This window comes from Pantherophis guttatus, chromosome 1, assembly GCF_059756535.1.
Source record: "Pantherophis guttatus breed Tessera chromosome 1, ASM5975653v1, whole genome shotgun sequence".
NCBI lineage: Eukaryota > Metazoa > Chordata > Lepidosauria > Squamata > Colubridae > Pantherophis > Pantherophis guttatus.
Window position 1 is genome coordinate 131102801 of NC_142063.1, and position 21464 is coordinate 131124264.

General features: G+C 35.5%; 1 protein-coding gene across 2 annotated transcripts in view; it reads right to left on the reverse strand.

The window, feature by feature from the left end:
- Positions 1–21464, reverse strand: part of DPP10 (dipeptidyl peptidase like 10) — a 635227-nt gene that overhangs the window by 8402 nt on the left and 605361 nt on the right. For both annotated transcript variants that reach the window (XM_087881801.1, XM_087881800.1), the window contains exons 20-21: positions 6482–6676; positions 5147–5201 (exon numbers count right to left, since the gene is read on the reverse strand). In XM_087881801.1, the coding sequence (XP_087737927.1) occupies positions 5147–5201; positions 6482–6676 (250 nt within the window). The remainder of the gene's footprint in view (positions 1–5146; positions 5202–6481; positions 6677–21464) is intronic.

The following is a 21464-nucleotide window of genomic DNA, read 5'->3' on the forward strand; positions in this document are numbered from 1 at the left end:
GAGTTTTGGACAAAAGCTTGCATTCTGTTTTATATCATGTTGATTTTAGAAAAGTATTACTTCCCTATGGATTTTGGAATTTTCCCAAGGAACAGCAATGAGACTTAGTGTTGAATATATACTATAAAGAATATATTCAATATTAAGGCATGTCTTAATTGAAATTGTCACACATTTGGAAATGTACTCCAATCCATTAGTAATAACTGAAGAATACTGCTGAATATTGGAATTAATATATATATATATATTAAACTGAATGGTATGACTTCCTTTATGCCTGGGCTGGGAGGAGAGCTGGAGACAGGTGGGAGGTGGGAGGTGAGAAGAAGGAACAAGAACAGAGTTGCATTCATTGTTGTAAATAAGAAAGACATAAAGAGTAGATGAGTTCAAATTTTTCTCCCGCTTACAACCGAAAGAAGCAAACATCAGCATCTGAAAATTTAGTGGTGAAGGTTGAGAAACTGAGATCCACTGACATGGCAGTAAAAATATTTTTGCTAAAGGTAAAACCACTTGTCTGACTCATCTATTTATGCCAGAGGCAACAGAATACAACAAGTGAGAGACTAACTAAGGATATCATACGCAGATGGTAGGAAAAGGAGGTTACTTAGAGCACATTGGGCTGTAAGTGACTATGCATGTAAAATATGAATTAAATAGGTAATTTAATAGCAAACTACTGCTACATTTTTCCAAACCATTAATTTTGTACAAGAATACCAAAGCAAGGGTAATTGACAAATCCTCTGTATTGGGGCTATAAAAGTGTGATTCTGGGTGCACATAGGTACACATAGAATCTCTATGGGGAGCCCTTAAGCTCCTCAATTCTAACAATTGTTTGTGGAGGTTGGCTGATCTTGGGAAAAGGTGCAGCAATTTTAAGGTAACCCTGAGAAGTGCTACCTATTAATAGGTACACAGTCCAAACAGCATTTGCTCTTTGAATCTGCGCTAGATACCAGGAGTTATATATTGTGGGCTTCTACATATTTTTAATACTTGTAAGCATTGTCAACAAAATTTGGCTGGAATATTTTGTTTGTATTCATTTATTTATGATATATCTGGCTGTATGACATGCATATGAATCTGGGTAGCATCACAGCCTAAGAACACAATAAAATATAAAACAATACAAAACAAAGCCTTCAAGTAGTTCTCAGTTTAAATGGCAATTGAAACTGGAAACTGCTAATGTTAATGAATGGTTGTAGCCCAAGAACTACCTGTAATAGACAGGGAGAGGGGAACCATCAAAACACACAACTTAACTCCACTGTACCCACCATTAAAGGGAACTCTCTCAATCCATTTAGCTTTAGGCCCGGGGACACAACCAATTTTTCAGAGATTGCTTGGAAGAAGGCAAGGTGAATGATATATAGGTCTCTGGACAGATGCCACAATATTGAAGTCCATTTCAATAGTGCTATTTAACTGATGGGATCAGGAAGAGGCAGACACTAAAGAAAAAAGATAGTTCCTCAGGTAACTAAACCCTCTGACATGTAGGGATTTATAGGTAATAACCAGCATTTTGAATTGATCAGAAGCTAACTGAAAACTAATACAACTTTATAGCAGAGGGTCTAATGAGGCTTGTTTAACATTGCTCGTGCTGCTGCATTCTTAACCAGCATGTTATAATAATCTAATCACAACATGACCCCATGAGTGACCATGGAGAGAGCCTCTTGATCGAGGAATGGACACAATTGGTACACTAGCTCAACCTGTGCAAAGGCCTTCTGTTACATAACTGCCACCTGCTTGTACATAAGTTCCAAGTACCAGTGTTTCCCCAAAAATAAGACCCTGTCTTCTATTTTTTTTCCCACCAAAAAAGGCACCAGTTCTTATTTTTCTGGGGGGGGGATGCCATCCACTGACTCACCTTATTTCCACATGTCGCTATCAGAGGCCTTCAGGAACTTCTTCATCCAGCAAGGCTTTCCTGAAGGCCTCTCTAGTGATAACAGAGGCCTTCAGGAAAGCCTTGCCGGCAGAAGAAATAGGCCAAGATATGTGAGGCCTGTCTGCAATTGTCCGAAGGTAAGTAGTAGGGCAGCTCTACCACCTCCATCCCCATCCTAGCTTAATTTTTACCTGTGCACCCGGAGTGGGCGGGGTCTTAATTAGGGCTTATTTTGGGGTACGCTTTTATTGGGCGTACATGTAAAAATCAAGCTAGGACTTACTTTCTGAGTAGGTTCTATTTTTTTGGGAAACACGGTAGGGTAATGTGACCCTTATTCAGAGTTAAAATGGAAAATCCCCAGAACTGGGAGGTCCATATATCCAAAGCCATCTGGTCTTGCTGGGACTGAGTTACATATTAATCTGGAAAGTAGCATTGAATGGCATTAATCAAGGTTTTGCTCTTGGCTCTGTACCGTTGGTAAGAAATATCTTACTGTACATGTCAAGATGGAATGGGATTTTGAAAGTTGAGAAGAATAGGTAGGAACTAGAAAGAAACATATACAAATGAAAAGTTCTACATAAGAAAAAAAGAATCAATAGTTTAAGTTTAGGATTGAGGAGACTATACTAAGGAGAAATTTATGTAAAATGATTTATATATGTTGGTGAATCATAGCTTGAATGAAACCCTCCAGACAAAACAAAACACTAAGTCAATTCTAGGTTTTACCAAGAGTAGTAGTACAGTATTGCTGTCAAAAGAAGTTGTGATTTCTTTCTAATCTGCATTAGTAAGGACACAACTAAAACACTGCATGCAATTCAGGGCATTACATTTTAAGAATGACGTTAACAAACTGGACCATGTTCAAGGGAGAACAATCAGCAGGATAAAGGGTTTAAAGGGAATTAAACGGGGAAAAAAGAGGAATGGTTGAAGGCTTGGAGAAAAAGCTTATAAGAAGACATAATAGTAATCTTCAAATATGTACAAAGTAGGACAGAATTATTCAGAGCAATTTCAAAAGACAAGGCAAGAAACAATTTAATAAATTAGAAAGAAGCAGAGTAGAACATCTGGAAAATTTGTATATGCTGAACGTGACTCAATACTAGATTTGGGAGATGATAAGAGTCTTACTGGAGATGTTTATATAAAAATGGGGTGGCCCTCTTTCAGAAATGCTGCACTAACAAATTCTCGCACTGGACAGGGAGTTGAACTCGATTATCTCCAAGGTACCTCCTTATCTTCCATTCTACGATTATGACATTTATTGAGAAAAATACCTAGGAAATTCACTTTAATCCAGGATACAAGTCACTGAACAGAGGTCATTCATAAATTCTTTAAGTCTTTCGATCTTTTTTTTTTTTTTTTTTTTTACAAATCTGTGAATTTTGGCATGTGGTATTTATTTTGATTGTATTTTTCTTGTTTCAATCTAGGCAATTCATTCTTCTTTCAAGATTTGCTGGATGAAATTCAACTCTAACAGGACTGAATTTCATCAATATATTAGTGATCCCAAATTTCCCAAACTACTGCCCCAACCTTCATCACAAAGTATAAACTTTTCACCTCCTCTTAAATTAGAAAAATGATATCTTCTTCCCATAACTTATCTCTTACCTACTTTATAAACAAATTCATTAACCATAGTCATTTCAATTGTGGTGTCAGCAAAAGTTCATTAAGGATTACCAGAGATAATATATTTATTTTAAACTTGATCAAATAAACTAACTTTAAATTCCTTCCTTTTACTTCTAACAATCTTGATTTTTGTTAAAATAATGTCCTAGAATCTTATTTCTTTTCCTTTCTTCTTTGTTCCTTCTCTTGAGACTGTTTAAAGCTTTAGCTACTCTGTTTTGTAAGTCCAATATAGAAAAATTATCCAGGTCACTATCTTGTTTGTATAACCCTTTTAATTATTACAACTTAAGTCAGTTTCTTTTGTATGTCCAGTGTAGCATCTTTTCCATTGTAATTCTTGTAGCCTATCATTTTTAAGTCCACTTTGAATGCTGCCTGTCAGGTAAACCTTGCTCCTCTTCCATTTCATCTTTTAGACACCATCTATTATAGAGGCAGATATCATTGCTCACATTGTTAATATTACTATGATTCCATTTTTCAAAAAATATCCTTCAGTATTTCCAGTTTTGGAATATTTTGCACCATTCTGTAACTGTCAGTCAAATTTATGTGTTCTCTTCTCCTTTAATTGAAATAACTAGTTCCTTCTAATGTCTTTTTTAAAAAAAATAAAAACAAAATCATTTTCCCATGGGAAAGATTCTTTATAATTAATTCCAAAATCTTAAATTCATCTTTCAAAAATCAAAGTTTTAATCAACCCTTTGCTGTTTATTATTTTTTTTTTTAAAAAAGCTTATATGTTAAATTGGTTTTTCATTAAGGGCTGAAGGCAGATTTATACAGTCTTTTCAGATTTGTTGATCCATAGAGTTCTAAAAGCTGAAAAGGAGATAATAAGTAATTTACAAATGTGATTAGAAAAGGAAGTATGCCAATGTAGTGCCCTTTTAAAGGCACCAATCATGGTTTGAGCAAGATTGCTATTTCCTTGTCTCCCAAGCTGAAAATGCAATGGAGACAAGACAGCTGTCTTTCAGGCTTCTCATGAGGAGTAACTATCTGGAGCAATTATGGACAATCTCACATCCTCTTTATGTTTGGAGAGTTTCAAAGAGCTGGTTGATTCCTAGCTCTGTGTTCATTGGTTCCACTTTTTTGCAGAGCTGTGTTCAGTCTGTTGTTTCTTCTTCCAGAAACCCCATTACTTTCTAAAAACAGTTTTTCAGAATCTGACCTTTATAGCACACAGCAACAACATAAAACACTTTTAAAGTACGCCATAGTTGTTAGTCCAAAAATCTGCTAAGATAGCCAAAACCAAAATAACACTTCCCATCCCTGTCTGGTATTTATTTCCTGGTATTTTGAAACAGGATTCTAAAGTAGATTTTGTGCCAAATTCAAATGATCAAATTCAATTCATCCAAATAATTAGACTCATTTCAGAAAACTTGAAATTAAAAGCAGAGTATCACCAAAATGATTTTTCTCCTATAATTTGTTGAAGCTAATTAAATAACTAAATGGTAAAAGCTTCAGAAATGTGTAGATTGCACATTTGCACTATTGACAGATTGCAACATCTTATTCATTTAATAAAATTACCTTTCCAAAGATGCTCAGTCTGTTACCATCAATAAATGATTGCTTCAGCAAGTATCTGTAATAGAGAAGGTAGCATATTACAAAAAACAAACAAATTATGCTTGAGCAATGCTTTTTCTGTACGTAAAGAATACATGTGCTTGTCTATTTGTTTGTCTTCTGCCTATCCACCTACTTCACCTACTACCACCTACTATCTGCTGCAATGGAGTACAAATTTCTTCTTGATTGAATTAGACTGCTAAATGGTCACTATCTTCAAAACTGTGAATCCCCTCATATACGACATTAATCAGATGTGGCGTGGAAAGATTTTAAAAACTATTTTGACCCTAGGTAATTGCAACAGCTATCCCAGCATGGGATTCGATTAAAAATATAATAAAACCATAAAGTATTGTAGTACACTGGCTGCGTTTTTATGTTTTATTAAGCTAGAATTGAGTAGCATAAACAGCATGCACTGTCTGAATCTGCTTAGGTCCTCCCTGTAGCAAACATGAAGCAGCTTTTTTGATCTTAGTATTCTCCTGGTGCATTCAACACTCATAATCCCTTAGGACAAAGAACAAGATTACTTGATAAATTAATCCTACTTTTTTTTTAACACTGCAAATGGTACATTCCCTTCACAACATCTGAAGGCAGGAAGTTACTTTAAAGATCAAACCTGCTAAATGCTTTGCATATATTCTGTCCTCCAAGCAATGTCTTGGAATTAAGAAGGCATAGTAAAAGACTACTTAATATACTGATATGATAAATCCAAACATTAAGTTTGACAAGAAGATGAAGAGAGTGCCTATAGTGCAGAAATGTTTAACCAGTTTTTAAAAAAACATGCAAATATTCAGTTCCTCAATATATCTATATGTTGAAACAGGACCAGATCTAATACACATATTTATTTTTAAAAAATTATTATTATTTTTTTTGCAAAATTTGTCAAAGGACAATAAATCATTTTAAGGCACTAAAATCATGAGCATTTAGTTTTGTGGCAGCAGGACTAACATCATATAGTCGATAATAAGTCATCTATTCATTATATCTATAGGATTTAGAAGTAGTTTATTGTATTTCAATAATATACAACATCTGGAATCCATTCCATATCATGCAATACTTTTCTATTAAAAATGTCAATTAGTGACTATAGACTAGTTAGACTAAACGTAAAAGCAGATTTGATGCTTTATTGAACTTTATTGTTCTTAAATAGTGCACAAATTCCATTAACCCAATACGGTAGAGATATAAAACACAAAGCTTTTCTATCTGTCATATCAAAAGAAATAATTTTTAAAAATGGATTAAAACTTTGCACATACGTACTCTACGGCTGCTATCTGGTCCTTCACTTCCACTGATCCTAGTGAACGGTGAACCTCTTGCAAAATCTTGAGTCCTTGAAATCCACTCCCTCTTCCATCAAACTGAGCTATGATGACATTATCAGAGTTGACAAGCACAGAATCCCAATCAATGTGAAACTTATCTGTAACCAGCTGACTGCCTGGAACTTCATCACTGTAAATACCAAAATACCAGAGACAAAGAAAATTGATAATACAACACATCTTCAAATTCCTTAATAATTTTTGTAGCCTGAATTATGGAAAAAGAATTAGATAATCCTTCTAAAATACTATTTATTTCACAGTATCACATTAACCTCTGCTTATCCCCTATGGGAACAGTGAAGAAATTTTTTTTTTAAGCTATACAGAAATAAATGGTTGAGGTTTAACATGGCATTAACTAATCTTATAGTTGGAAAATTATAAAACTTTTTTTTGTTTTGTTTTGTTTTTGGTGCTTTGAACAAAGCTCACAAGACTTGAGTCAAAGACCAAGGAATTTAACCTTCAAACAAACACGGCTTTACCTACCTTATAGTAGAAAGGGAATTAATGCAAAAAAAAAAAAAAGGAATAAAATTGGACTGGATAAAAATAAAACAATTGGAAATAGCATCCAGGGAAGATTCATAATTGGGGAATGTTGCGGGAAAATAAGATAGATAGCAATTTTAATGAAGTTAATTAAGACCTCAGGATCCAATCTGGGTCAATCACTGAACCCAGAGGTGGTGACCGACCCAGATTAGATCCTACAACATTATCCTGGGACATGTAGATTCACCTTCATTCTTAATTAATACCATTTATGCAGGGGTGATATTCATTTATCTTTGCTACCAGTTCACAAAATTGAGATGAATGCACAGAGCATAAAAAACAGGATGTGATGACATCCGGCTGGGTGGGTGGAGCCTCCCATAGCCACTGCTACCGGTTCGCCCAAACTGGATAGAACCGGCTGAATACCACCACTGCATTTATGTCCTATGATGTTTTCAGATAAGCTACCGTTTGAACAGTCATATTTTGTTTTATATTATCACATGGATGGTCAAGCAAGCAAAGAAAAAGAAGTCTGCTCATAATCTATTTAAGATGGCATGCTGATTAGTAAACCAATTGTTTATGTTCTCAGAAGTACTGCATATGTGATGTAAAATCAGCATTGGGCTAAATATTAATGATGTATGCAGTTCCCTTGCTGGATCCTGATATCTCATATAAGTGCATGATATATGAATAATCATTGCATAGCATCTTCTGTACAAGATTCATAGTCTACAGGCAATGCCTCAAGGATTCTTCAAATATTCTATAACTCTCTCACACAAAGTCATCCTTAAATTTTGTTCATCATACATGACTAAATTGGGACAGAGGATTTCAGAGAGGAAGAGACTTAAAATGGAGACAAAATTAGCGCAAATGTATTCTTTTCCTTTAGAAAGACTCAATGCTAAATTGTTGGGGTTCAAATTAATATTTTTAAATGAACATCTGAGTCTAAAGAGTTGTAATATTTAATATTCAGGGACACATTTAATTTTGTAGCTGGGAATGATGTTCAGGTTCTTTTTCAACACTGTTGTTAATAGCATTTCCTTCTTTGCCCAAAGACAATGAAACATCAGTTTTGAGAAAGAAGAGTTATTATTTTTCTCTAAACAATAAATATCAGAGCAGCAGAGAAATCTAAGAAATAATAGCATAAAATAACTCATTCCAGTAGAATTAAAATAAATGTTAAATTCTTTGTGCATTATAAGGACATTTCCTGTAAGGTATGGCTGTCAAACTTGATCGCATCACGTGATGTATCATGACGTATCATGATATTTTTGTCTTTGCGGAACTGGGGTGGGCATGGCCTGCATGTGATGCATCTGGCCTGTGGGCCATCAGTTTGACACCCCTGCTGTAAGGAAAGTAATTATGAAAACAATGGATGGAAGCACAAAGAGAAATAAAGATTGAGGTTGATGCATATAAAGCAACCCCCATTCAAGTACTATTATTTGGGGACATTTTGAACTACTATGATTAGATTACAAGACAAATGCAGGTAGTCCACAACTTACAACAGTTCATTTAGTGACTGTTTCAAAGTTACAACAGCACTGAAAAAAACTGACTTATGGCCATTTTTCACATTTACGACCATTGCAGCATGTCCATAGTCACATGATCAAAATTTAGATGCTTGGAAACTGACTCATATTTATGGCAGTTGCAGTGTTACCTTTTGCAACCTTCTAACAAGCAAAGTCAATATGGAAGACAGATTCATTTAACAACAATTTGCTAACTTCACAATGGCAGTTATTCACTTAACAACTGTGGCATGAAATCTTGTAAAATGGGGCAAAAGTCACTTAACAAACATTTCACTTAGAAACAAAAATTTTGGGTTCAATTGTGGTCATAAATTAAGGACTGTCTGTACCTTACTTTTTCTCATTTATTGATTTACTGTAGCAGGATTTCAATGCTACCCGAATTATAGAACTCACAAAAATAAAACACTACAAAATCACAAAATGTGAAAAGGCTTAAAAGAAAATTGATAACAAAAAAATTGGGCAATTATAAACTGAAAGCCTAGTTAAAGAAAATTGTTTTTAGTCTCTTTCCTGTGTATCAACAAGTAGAACACTATCCTGGTATTGCTTTTTTAAACATTTTTATTGAATTATAAAGTATCATAAAATACAAAGTAAATAGAAAAGCAGTTGGGGGTTGGGGGAAGGAAGGAAAGGAGGTGAGGAAAGATAAGAAAAGAAAAAGAAGCACTGACTTCCGACTCTCTCTGTTACAGTAAAATAAGGCACTAACATCAAATCACAACTTTTTGCTTTTTCATGAAACAAGGCATTTCTATAAAGATCTATCAGTCTGATCAGTAAAACCCAAAGTCAAATTTTTATCCTTTTCCACATCAAGCATGAAGTTCAGAAGCGGAACACTATCCTGGTATTGAGGGATAGTTAATGTTACAACAGCCACACACAAAAAAGATACATTTAACTGAAGGTAAAGATATGCGACACATCTTCAAGATGCAAACATGTAGGTTAGATGATAAGCAATATTTTATCCGGCAAATATATAGTGTAATAATTGATAAAGAACTGTTATTTTACTGAATTCATGAGTACATGGGCCAGCATGTTCACTACCAATTTAACCTTCGAAATCACTTTCAAAGACAAGAAAAAAGAATTGTAGTAGCCAAAAAACTGAGATCCAAGGACAGTTGTATCTTGTATACTGTCAAAACTGGATGAAGTAACCATGTCCACAACCTCCATTGTCTGAAAAAGAGCTATGAGGCCAAACAACCTCCAGGTGAGGGATTTGCTCATTGAGAGAGAGTTCAATCCTATCCAGAGCCAAATCTTCTAATAAATCTGATGGTTCCAGAACAAACAGTATGATCTATCTCAGGATTTCTATCTAAGCCTGCTTCAAACTTTCAAAGCCTCTATATACCAGTTCAGTGCATCCATTACATTTTCTGAAGCTAAAGATGTAAAATTGGATATCATCAACATACTGAATCCCTATCTTGTGATGGTGGATTAATTCTTCCAGTGGTTTCATCTAATTGTTAAATAAGACAGATATCTGATATACAGGATAACAAATTTCTTAAATGAAATATTTTAAAATATCATTAAAAAAATGAATTTGTGATTATAAGTGTAGTTTGAGAGCATAATCTCTAACCAAAACCAGAGTCTATACAAATAATATAAATTAACTCCCAATGATTTCAGGAAAGCTTAGTCCTAATATGACAAAGTTTCCCCACAAAACTGACATTTACCAAGTCTGTGCCTGAAGATACTAATTATGCATGCTTTATGAACTTATAGTGAGAAAAGGATTTAGTATAATTCAACTCTGCCCAAGCCAGTGTAGTTTTTAAACAAAGAAAAGATAGCAATTACAGAACAAAATGATGGATTTTAATTGGTACTCTCTAGGTTTCTAACAGTGCAGTCCCACATTCCTTAGCTATAAAGGAAAAATGAGACAGCAGTACTTGAGTTGTTAAACTTTCAAAATAAACTTTTATTTTGATATCGGAAGTCATAAGACACTATCATCATTTCTCCTTTGGTTTCAGAGGACAATGTATTTTGCCCTAGGCAACAAGTATTGCCTATTATTAGTCCTGCATCACATTCTTTCCTTTGTGACTATCAAGACTGATGGACAAATATACGAATATATGTATGTTTTCAGCAGAAGGAAAACAATCAAAAGAATAATCTTATAAATCCTAGAATAATATACAATTAATGAGTAATATTTAATCTAGAATTTAAAGAATATGGGAAAGGTTGGTCACAGTAATCTCACAGTAACGATATTAAGAAGGAAAATAAAAGATTTGAAAACTGGGATTTGCAACTAAGGAGAAAGACAATTCTTAAACAAGCATAGTATCCCTCCCACTCTCTACACTATACTGTATGTTACCATGTATATAATATAGTTTGGAAAAGGTGAATTTTAAGCAGATTAATATATGGGTAGATGGAAAAATTAGGTACTTAGTATTATATTACTAAATGATACTTTCAAAAGTCATCTTTCAATGCAACCACATCAAACAGCACAAACAAATTTTAGGTTATACTAACCCAAAGTCAATTTGATGCCAGTGAAAGGAAAATTAAGATTCTAGCCAGTAAAACTGTTTGCAACACAGACTTCATGGAATAGGATCTCTGCTTTAATTGTTACTCAACATCAGACTTACAGATTTATTGTAATAATCAGGGTGGATAAAAATCAATGATTTTTTTAAAAAAATCAAAAAAATCAGATTTTTTTGATTTAAATAGGATTTTTTTATTTTTATTGAATTTATTTTAATAAAAAACTTTTGGGGTAAAAATCTATCGTAAGGTAGTTTTCTATTTAAGATACATAAATAATTTAGTTTATTCAGCATGAAATGGAGTTTAGTTATGTAGCATGAGGTTGTATATTCTGCAACACTGGGATTATCGGTGAGTCAACAGTGGGTCAAAGGAGTAGCAGAGATGACAGTTGCTTTTTAAAAATTATGATTTAAATCGAGTTGATTTAAATCAAGCCTTTTTACTAGTGATTTAAATCATGATTTAAATCATGATTTAAATCAACTCGATTTAAATCAAATCCACCCTGGTAATAATTATGACTAAATTGACTCCATCCTCATTTGCTTACTGATTATCAATCCAGTGCTATATGTTCTGAAGGAATGTCTGGAAGTTGAGTCATGGCGACTGAACTTATTTTTTTGTTAATTTGAGATGTTGTGCTGCCTGTCCAAGCAGCTTTTTCAGTCTGAACAAGTTGGTTAGGGCAATCTGAATTGGCCAAAGAGTTGGAAAGTGCCAACTCCTAAAATTCTTAGGGATATTCCCGTACCAACCTCAGATTCTACTTGTATTCTACTCTACTCAGATTCCCCTAACCAACTTGTTCAGACTGAAGAAGCTGCTTGGCTGGGCAGTGAAATGTCTCAAGCCAACAAGAAAATAAGTTGTTCCCATTACTCAACTTCCAGACAACTCTGCCTGGATGACTGAGAATCTTCAACCCAAAGGTGCTTTTTCAAATGACAGACATTTCACTTCTCATCCAAAAAGCTTCTTTAGTTCAATAGGCTACAAAAGAAGCTTTTTGGATGAAATGTCTTCAAGGAAAAAACAAAGTCCAGTTTTGAAAAAGCATCATTGGGACAACCATGACCTGGATCACTGAGAATCTCCATAGAGAATCTTCATCAACACATTCTGAAGGAACCTTTCCAGTCTTACCTTTTTTAAATTAGTTATCAATTGTTCTTGATTTGTATTTAATAATGTGGCATGCATAATATAATTTTTTTTTTCTGGAATTTTTTTTTAATTTTTTTAAACATAGACATAAAAAAAAAATCTTTCAAGAATGAAGTCTTGGTCCGGTCACATATAGGTAGACTAATTTTACAAATAAAAACAAATATTTTTAACATAAATTCCAACATCCTAATTTAAGTCTTTCCATTATATCGCCATAAACCTTAATTTCCTACCAAACATTGCTCATTTTTATATTCAATTATAAATCAAAATTCAATACAGCTCTTTCTAAATTTTTCTCCATTGCTCTTTTTAACATCAATATTAAAATACAAAAATGATCTAATCTAAATTCAATCTCAATTGTTACTTCAATCTGTGCACCTTATTGTATCATATATAATTATTAACAGTTAATCATAGTTATCCTTCACCACTTTGTTGACAAATTAAAACATGTTACATCAAATTATGCTTTTATAAAAATATCACTTTTAATCACCTTAACTTCCAACTTTTATTTTAGTTATCTTCTTTTATTTTCTATCTTTATTACACCATAGGCACCTCTTGTTTTTATTTAAAACTCATTTAACCATTTAACCATTTAGACAATTAGACATTTAAACATGGCCTTTTATCTATTTTATTTCTTCATTTCCTTATCTGTCCATAAGTATTTCAATTCATAGTCAATACTTCCATGCTTAAAACTCTGTATATCATTTTTAATTCTGTTGTAAAGTCTGTTTCCTGTAAAGTCCATCAGCTCCACTTTTGTTCCTGTGCCAGACTTTTTGTTGCTATGCCAATTAGCTAAAAGTTTATTAGTTCTGATGTATTTCTTCTTTCTTTGTAAAACCATCAGTAGACAGATTAGGAATCTCCAAAATTCAAAAGTCCATAGTTATTTTCAATGTAATCCAAAATAAATAGTGAGTCAAAATGGTTCTTTTTCAGGAGAGAACAAATTTCTACAGTCCACACTTTCACTTAGTCACAGATTCAATCGCCATTTTGAAGCAATTATGTAGCTATCTGTTTGGTCTCTTTGTCTGGCTTTTAAAGGTGCCAAGTCCTTAATTATCGCTTTTCTCTTTTCCAAAAATCAGATCTGTTTCAATTTAACAAAAGAAATTCAAATATCCAGTTCTAATTAGTTAATAGTCAGTTCATTCCAATCAATCAGTGCTGAAATAGATTTCTTAAAGGGTCTTTACAAAATCTTCAAGCTCCACAGATCTTCAGCCATTAATTAAAGCTGGGGGTCTTATTTGTAATCGTTGTAATCATTGTTTCTCGCCTGGGTTGGTGTCACTCACCCGGCTTCAAAGCACATCACCCTTTCTTCCTTCCTCCTGCACATTTCTTGTCCCATTTTGTTCCAGATTCGTGGCAGCCACCATGGCTGCCGTCCCCCACCGCCAACTCAGAGGGTTTCCTCCGGCCTTCGAAGAACTTGCCTGTTCCTCTCGGATGCCCAAAGGGTCCCTCTCTTTCCGCTGTCCCTACAGGACAGGATCGGTCCACAGACCTGTCGGCGGCAGTTTGCCAGTCGGGGTTTTCACAGGGCTCATCAGAGCCCACTATTTCCCTGACTGCATCGCCACAATGCCAAACTGGAAGCCCGGATAATATAATTTTTCAATTAAACTTTTTGTGAATATTATGTGGTGGGTTTTTTTTGTAGTGGTAGCAAAAGACCAGTAGATATCTTTTGTAGTAGGCTAAAAGCACAAGTAGAAACACCAACTTCTAAGAAGCTGATTGATTAGCAAAAACACAGTGAGTAGGTATGTTACTGATGCTGTTTATGCTATCAGGATGGAGCAAATAACTCTCTTGTATTGATTCCAGTTGGTGAAGAAAGGGGATGAAAGTTAGGATGGTTGAATCTTGCACTTATTTTTGAAATGTAGAAACCTATTTGTCAGGGTTCCAAGTAACACCCTCAATGAAAGAAGACTCTGAGGCTAGAAATTCCTCAGAGTTCCATTTTATTAGAGATGTCATCTTGGCACATCTGGGAAAACCCGAATCTGAAAGCTTCCAGGTTTTCCCCACCAATAGGAAAATCCAGGTCCCTGCCCAGTACCCCCACATGTCCATCCTATGGCCCAATCAACGCACCGTCCCAACTGGAGATGCCTCCCAGTCACACCACTCCAGGTCCTTGACTCTCAGAGAAAAGAATGTTATTATAACTATATATCTCCCTTGCTCCATACAATCCTCCCTCCCAGTTTCCCACAGCACTAAATGTGACATGCCTGAAGATCCAACGCAAAAGATGGCTTCCAGGCCTGACACTATTTTTGTCTTGATGATAGAATGCTTATCTAAAAATAATTTTAACTTGAGGTCAAAGCACATAAAAACAATAGAACACCATGCCAGTTTCTTTCCAATAAAAGGAATTTTTGATTAGTTTGGGATTACCTCCGCTTGCATTGTTCATTTCAGAATGCATGGATCAATATTTACCTCATTACTTTATTTTATAAGGTTTTTTTATTGCCCATTCAAATGAATCTGGGCAACGAACAATAAATGTGATCTATGATATTTGCTTCTGCCAGCTTAAAATGTACAGAACAAGGAATAATTAGTTATTTATTCATAGAGCTTATATGGCCATCTATCTCACACAAAAATCCTAAATAATCTACAGAAAAACCACTAAAACCAGTATAAAATATATCATAACCTTTCCAATAAGACACCATAGCAACTCAAATTCCTAATGCTCTGGTTTAACTCAGCCCAATGTCTAGGAGAAAAACTAGACTTCTATGGGTTTTTTGGGAAGGCTAAAATGGTATTCCTCTGCCTTTCCCTGGACTTCAAGTAGGAGATTCTTACAAGAGGTCAAGGTGGCTAGAGAAGATAAGGCACCACCATCAGTGGTAGAATACTGCCGGTTTAACAACCATTTCAGTGAGTGCGAGCTTTGAGCGTGCACACACACTTCGTGCGTGCCTAAGGTGCTTAAAAGCTTAGCTGCTTACCTTCCAGGTCAGCAATGGTAAGTAGAACAGTGGGGGGGAGGGAGAGGGAATCAACTGTGCCACACAATTAAAATGAGCTACAAAGCAGGAAATAAAGGACAGGATAGAGCAGGAGCGGGTAGGCGGGGCCAACTGATTGTTGGCGCTACCGGTTCACCCGAACAGGCTGAATTCAACTTCTGACCACCATGCTCTGAAAGTGGTTCAACAATTAAATGGACCATTTAAATCTCAGAACAAGCCACCCTGTCCATTCAAGACTTTCAGCGGAGTATAGACTTGTCAAACCACTTTTGAAGCATATGTGCTGGACTATTTTAGGATAAGAGTATTTCCATACCATTGAACATTGTCTGTTCAAAGAATGCAATGAATTTTCTGGAGTGTGTAGAATGGCTGATTTAGGAGCAAAAAAAGTCCTGCACCACAAAAAATGGAAAGGAAAAGAAATCCAGTTGCCTGGAGGCTGAGCATGCCTGCTTGTGCTCTATTGAGGAGAAGAGTGAAACTAGCAAAATTCTGGTCAATTTCATATCTGCTTATTTCAAGGCTGCAGACAAAAATTGCAGACAAGTGTAAGAAGCATTTTCCTTACTGGACCTGTACTTCAGAAGCAGGGAAGCTGGATAAGGCAAGAGTTGCCTTCAATGGGAAACTTGAACTAATTTGTCCAAAACAAACACCAACATTAGCTCTGTAGTACAGGAAGTCCTCAATTTACAACCATTTGTTTAGTGACTGTTCAAAGTTACAACAGCACTGAGAAAAGTGGCTGTCCATTTTTCAGACAACTATTGTAGCATCCTCATGGTCACGTGATTAAAATTCAAGTAGCTGGCAACTGGCACGTGTTTATGACAGTTACACTGTCCCATGGTCATGTGATCATCATTTGCAATCTTCCCAGTTGGCTTTCACTAAGCAATGGGGGAATCCAGATTCACTTAATGACCACATGATTCACTTAACAACTGCAGTGATTCACTTAACAATTGTGGTTAAAAATGGGGCAAAAGTCAGTTAACAATTGTCTTGCTTAGCAATGGAAATTTTGGGATCAACTGTGGTTGTAAGTCAAGTTTCAACCTGAATTTTCAACTAAACAACTTCTGACATGAGGGGGTGCACAAAGTCCTGCAACTGCTTTCAATGTGTTTCACAATTCCCATGTAGAAGCTATAAATGTATCCTCTGGGGAGAAAAAAAATTCATGCAAGAAAATGACGACCCATCAAAGAAGAACAAACACAGGATCGATTACTGCTGATAAACATCTTCTTCAAAAACTGCTATTTATTTATTTATTGGTTCGATTTATATGCCGCCCTTTTCTGGAGACTCAGGGCGGCTTACAATGTGTTAAGCAATAGCCTTCATACTTTTGTATATACCTGCTTAGTAAGGCTTTCGCCCCACCCCCCTGAGCGGTGTTCTTTTTTATACAAAATCAGCTTATTGCCCCGACAAACCGGGTCCTCATTTTACCTACCTCGAAAGGATGGAAGGCTGAGTCTACCTTGAGCCTGGTGAGATTTGAACTTGTAGTAATTGCAGGCAGCTGGTGTGACTTAATAGTGCTTTAGTCTGCTGCGCCACCAAGGCTCTTATTTGTGGAAACTATTAACTGTTTCCTCTTATCTTTCTCCATTTTATCTTGTTCCTCTTGAATGTTGCTGTAAGCATCTTTGGGGGGAAATCCAACAATCTGCTTTTCCACAGATGTATCACAGGAAACATTTGTTATCCATTAATTTGTTCATCTATGAACTAGAAACTTGCCAACAATGATGAAGACTCAAATTTTGACGGAAGGATAAAAAAGTACCTTAGCACATTGTTGTAACGAAAGCTACACTGACACTCACATTTCCAATACTGAACAGTAATTACAGCTCCATTAAATTATAATGCTAATCTCTCACATCAGAATTAAAATATTTTCTTGCCACTGATGCAAATGCATTTTATCTGTACCTTAAAGAAATATAATCATTTACCAGGCAGCTAATTTCTGATTTTTACAAGTCAAAGGCAATATTCACCTTCTCTGGATCCCCCCCCCCCAAATTTTAAAAGAACTACCACTCAGCACAAACATTGCTCTTTTTATGCTTTCCAATTAATACCATCAGAGTCTCTGGTTTCTCAAACAACTTTTTCACTGTATCTTTCTAGTCCAGAATATGGAAATTCTAGAGGCCAAAAAAAAATCTAATGATGTTATCAGCTGGCCATATCATCATGGATAGATTTTATGATTTAGTATGTTTTCAAGTCTTGCTTGCACATTTTGAGAGTGGTTACAAATGGCTTTTTGTTTGCATTGATCCTATCTCCTACAACAACACACTTCAAAAGCAAATTTAAACAGCAAAGCAGGCATCAAGTATATTTAAAGCCAGTCTTTTAATGCTGCTGTTGGTTATTTTTAACTCCATTTTTTAAAAAAACATAATAGTGTAGCAAAACTATACTTATTTTAGTACTAAGCACTTACCGAGGAAACATACTCTTTTTTTAATCACATCCAAGATAGCATTTGCCTTTTTAACAAATACATCAGGGTTTTGGATCAGGTTTAAATTGTGGTCAGCCAGGACACCCAGATCCCTTTCTCATATTTTATTACCAAGCCAAGTCTCAACATTTTTACATTGTACATTTAACGTTTCCTATCTTGACGCAGACTGACATTTCTCTCTTTTCAATTCTAGCTTGTTCATTTCAATTTCATCCCATTGATCAAACCTGTTATATTATCAATAGTAACAGAATAACAGATTTGGAAGAGGCTTTGGAGGTCTTCTAGTTCAATCCCTTGCTCAGGCAGGAAGTCCTATACCATTTCAGTTCTCATTATCTTTCTCTTTTGAAGTATTAGTCGCCCACTTCATCCAAATGCTACACAAAATTACTCTAGAACAGGAGTGGGCAATTGTGGCTCTTTTACAACCTGCCAAGCTGTCTCAGGAATTCTAGGAGTTGAAGTCCACAGGTTGTAAAAGAGCCTCAATTCCCCACCCCTGCTCTAGAACTATTTTCTGTTTATAATTGTTTGTAATTATTATTGAATGTTTGGTAATTTTATTCACATTTTTGTTAAGTAATGTTTAATGACATAACTACGAAGATGTTGAATTTGGTAAGAGGCAGTATAGCACAGAATGCAAAACATGGTTTCTGGGATTCTTGTCAGCCTTTTAATACTGGCCTCATTCTAAATCATTTGATCAGGAAAGAGGATGTTAAAAAAAGAGAGGAGCTTAAACTGGATAGTTGTCAATATTACTAGACACTTCCCTACAGATGATTCTTTTTTTCTTAGTCCCCAATCTGATCAAGTTCAATTTCAAATACAAATTTTCCTTTGGCAGCATCTTCCTATGCATCAAAATTGACTTTGTTCTCTTCAATTTTTGGAGAGTTACCAGGTTGAGGGACAGGCAGAATCCTGACTCCTTTTACATAATTCAGAGTTGTTGAGAGTCAAATGGAATATAAATTTAACAAATCATTACCGTGTTTCCCCGAAAATAAGACTCTGTCTTATATTTTTTTTGAACCCTGAAATAAGTGCTTGGCCTTATTGCCATGTGCTCAAAAGCTCTATTGGGCTTATTATTAGGGGATGTCTTATTTTGGGGGAAACAGGGTATTATTTCTAAATGCCCACTGGGTTGGAAAGAATAAAAAGAAACAATAATGGTTTCTTTTTATTTTCATTTTTGCTGATACAATGGAGGAAATGGTCACTGTCTGAACTTTCTTTTTTTAAAGTATGCATATGTGCAGTTTTTTCCCTTAGGAAAACTGTATTCATTCAGAATACAATTATCACGTTGACCTCACAAACTAGTTCTGTATTCTTAGATACTTTTGGCTTTCTTTTTAATTATACAAAGAGACTAATTTGACAGTTTCAGGGTACAGCTCCTGGCAAATTGGATTGAGGATTACCAACTCCTGCTCTTCTGAAAGATCCAAGGCAAATTAAATCAGTCCCTGAAGGTCTTTCTTGACAGATTTTCTTTTATTGACTTTTCATTATTTTGTGAACAGATTTCTAAGAATAACTTCTGTTAATGTGAAAATGTATCACAGAAAAGGTAGAGGTAGGGCAGAAAGTGGAGAACAGTTCAACTTTTGAGAAAAACAGAAATGAGTATACAATAGTTAACTTAGAAAAATTACAAACCCCTTTTGTAAAAATAAAGGGTGTGTGTGAATAATTAACTTTATACCCTCAAGAGCAACTAAAAATTAAATTTACTAGGTTACTCAAATTGGTAATATTCACTTATCCTTTTACTTTTAAAATAGTACTCTCTGCTATTTCGTTCTCAGAAGACGTTTGGAGGCATTTCTGCATTATGTTATTGTCACACTTTCCCTAATACTGGTCATTAACTTTGGGCTGACAGAATTTCTAAATGTAGTCTCTACTGAGCCAGGCTAAGATTCGATATTGGGATAAAACTCAAATATTAGAAATCCAAATCTTTGGTCAAGACAGAAGTGCCTCTTCCATGCCAAGGTGCTGAGATGACAAACGGTATTTGACGTAGGTACAGAATTGTAAAAGGGGCAAACTGACCCTAAACAGAACTCTTTTACACTTTAACAAGAAAAATACTGTAGTGGACTCTAGAGTGGGCTTTTTTCCTACTCTAACATATTCACTTTGTATTAGTGTAAGTCTAACTGGAACGATCTGTCTAGGGGTGAAATCCAGCAGGTTCTGACAGGTTCTGGAGAACTGGTACCGGGAAATTTTGAGCAGTTCAGAGAACCAGTAACGGAAATTTTGAGTAGTTCGGAGAATCGGCAAATACCACCTCTGACTGGTCCCAGAGTGGGGTGGGAATGGAGATTTTGTAGTATCCTTCTCCTGGAGTGGGGTGGGAATGGAGGTTTTGCAGTATCCTTCCTCTGCCACGCCCACCAAGCCATGCCCACCAAGCCCACCAAGCCATGCCCACAGAACCGGTAGTAAAATAATTTGGATTTCACCACTGGATCCATCTAATTAGTAGATAATTAGAGAAAAATAATCAAATCACATGTAAATTGAAAGAAATACATAGGTTTGTTTCTACTTCCCACTTCTAAATGTGCTATTCTTCTTTTGTACAGCCTACAACATATTTATTTGAGAAATAAATATGAACATCACACAACTGTACTATCACTGGGTAAAAGACTTGAATACAGGTAGTCCTTAACTTATGACCACAATTGGGCCCAAAATTTCCATTGCTAAGCATTGTTAAGTGAGTTTTGCCTCATTTTACAACCTTTCTTGTTAAGCAAATCACTGCCATTGTTAAATGAATCTGACTCCCCCACTGAGTTTCCTTGTCATAGGGTCGCAAAAGGTGATCACATATCCCTGGAACACTGCAACTGTTATAATTACATGCTATTTGAATTTTGATCAGGTGACCATGGGGATATTGCAATGGTTGTGTGTTTTTCAGTAGCAGGGACTGGGAGACTGATCAGGGTTGAGGGAAAGCTTAATGGAACAAAGTGCAGGGATATTCTCAATGAAAACTTATTCCACAGCACTTAGGACCTCAGACTAGGCTGAAGATTCACTTTCCAACATGACAGTGATCCTAAGCACACAGCCAAGTCAACACAGGAGTGGCTTAGGGACAACTCTTTAAATGTCTTAGAGTGGCCCAGCCAGAGCCCTGACTTGAACCCTATTGAACATCTGAGGGATCTGAAAATTAGCTGTCTACTGATGGTCACCATTCAACCTGACTAAGCTTGAGAGAATTCGCAAGAAAGAATGGCAGAAAATTCCCCAATTCAGGTGTGCAAAGCTTGTTGCGTCATGCCCAAAAGACTCGAGGCTGTAATTGCTGCCAAAGGTGCTTCAACAAAGTACTGAGTTAGGGGTCTGAATATCAGTTTTGTTTTTCTTCTTTTTAATAAATTTACAGACATTTTTAAAATTTTGTTTTCACTTTGTCATTATGGGGTACTGAGTGTAGATTAATGAGGAAAAAATAAATTTCAACAACTATAGAATCTGACTGCAGCATAATAAAACAACAAAAGTGGAGGGGGTCTGAATATTTTCTTAATGCACTGT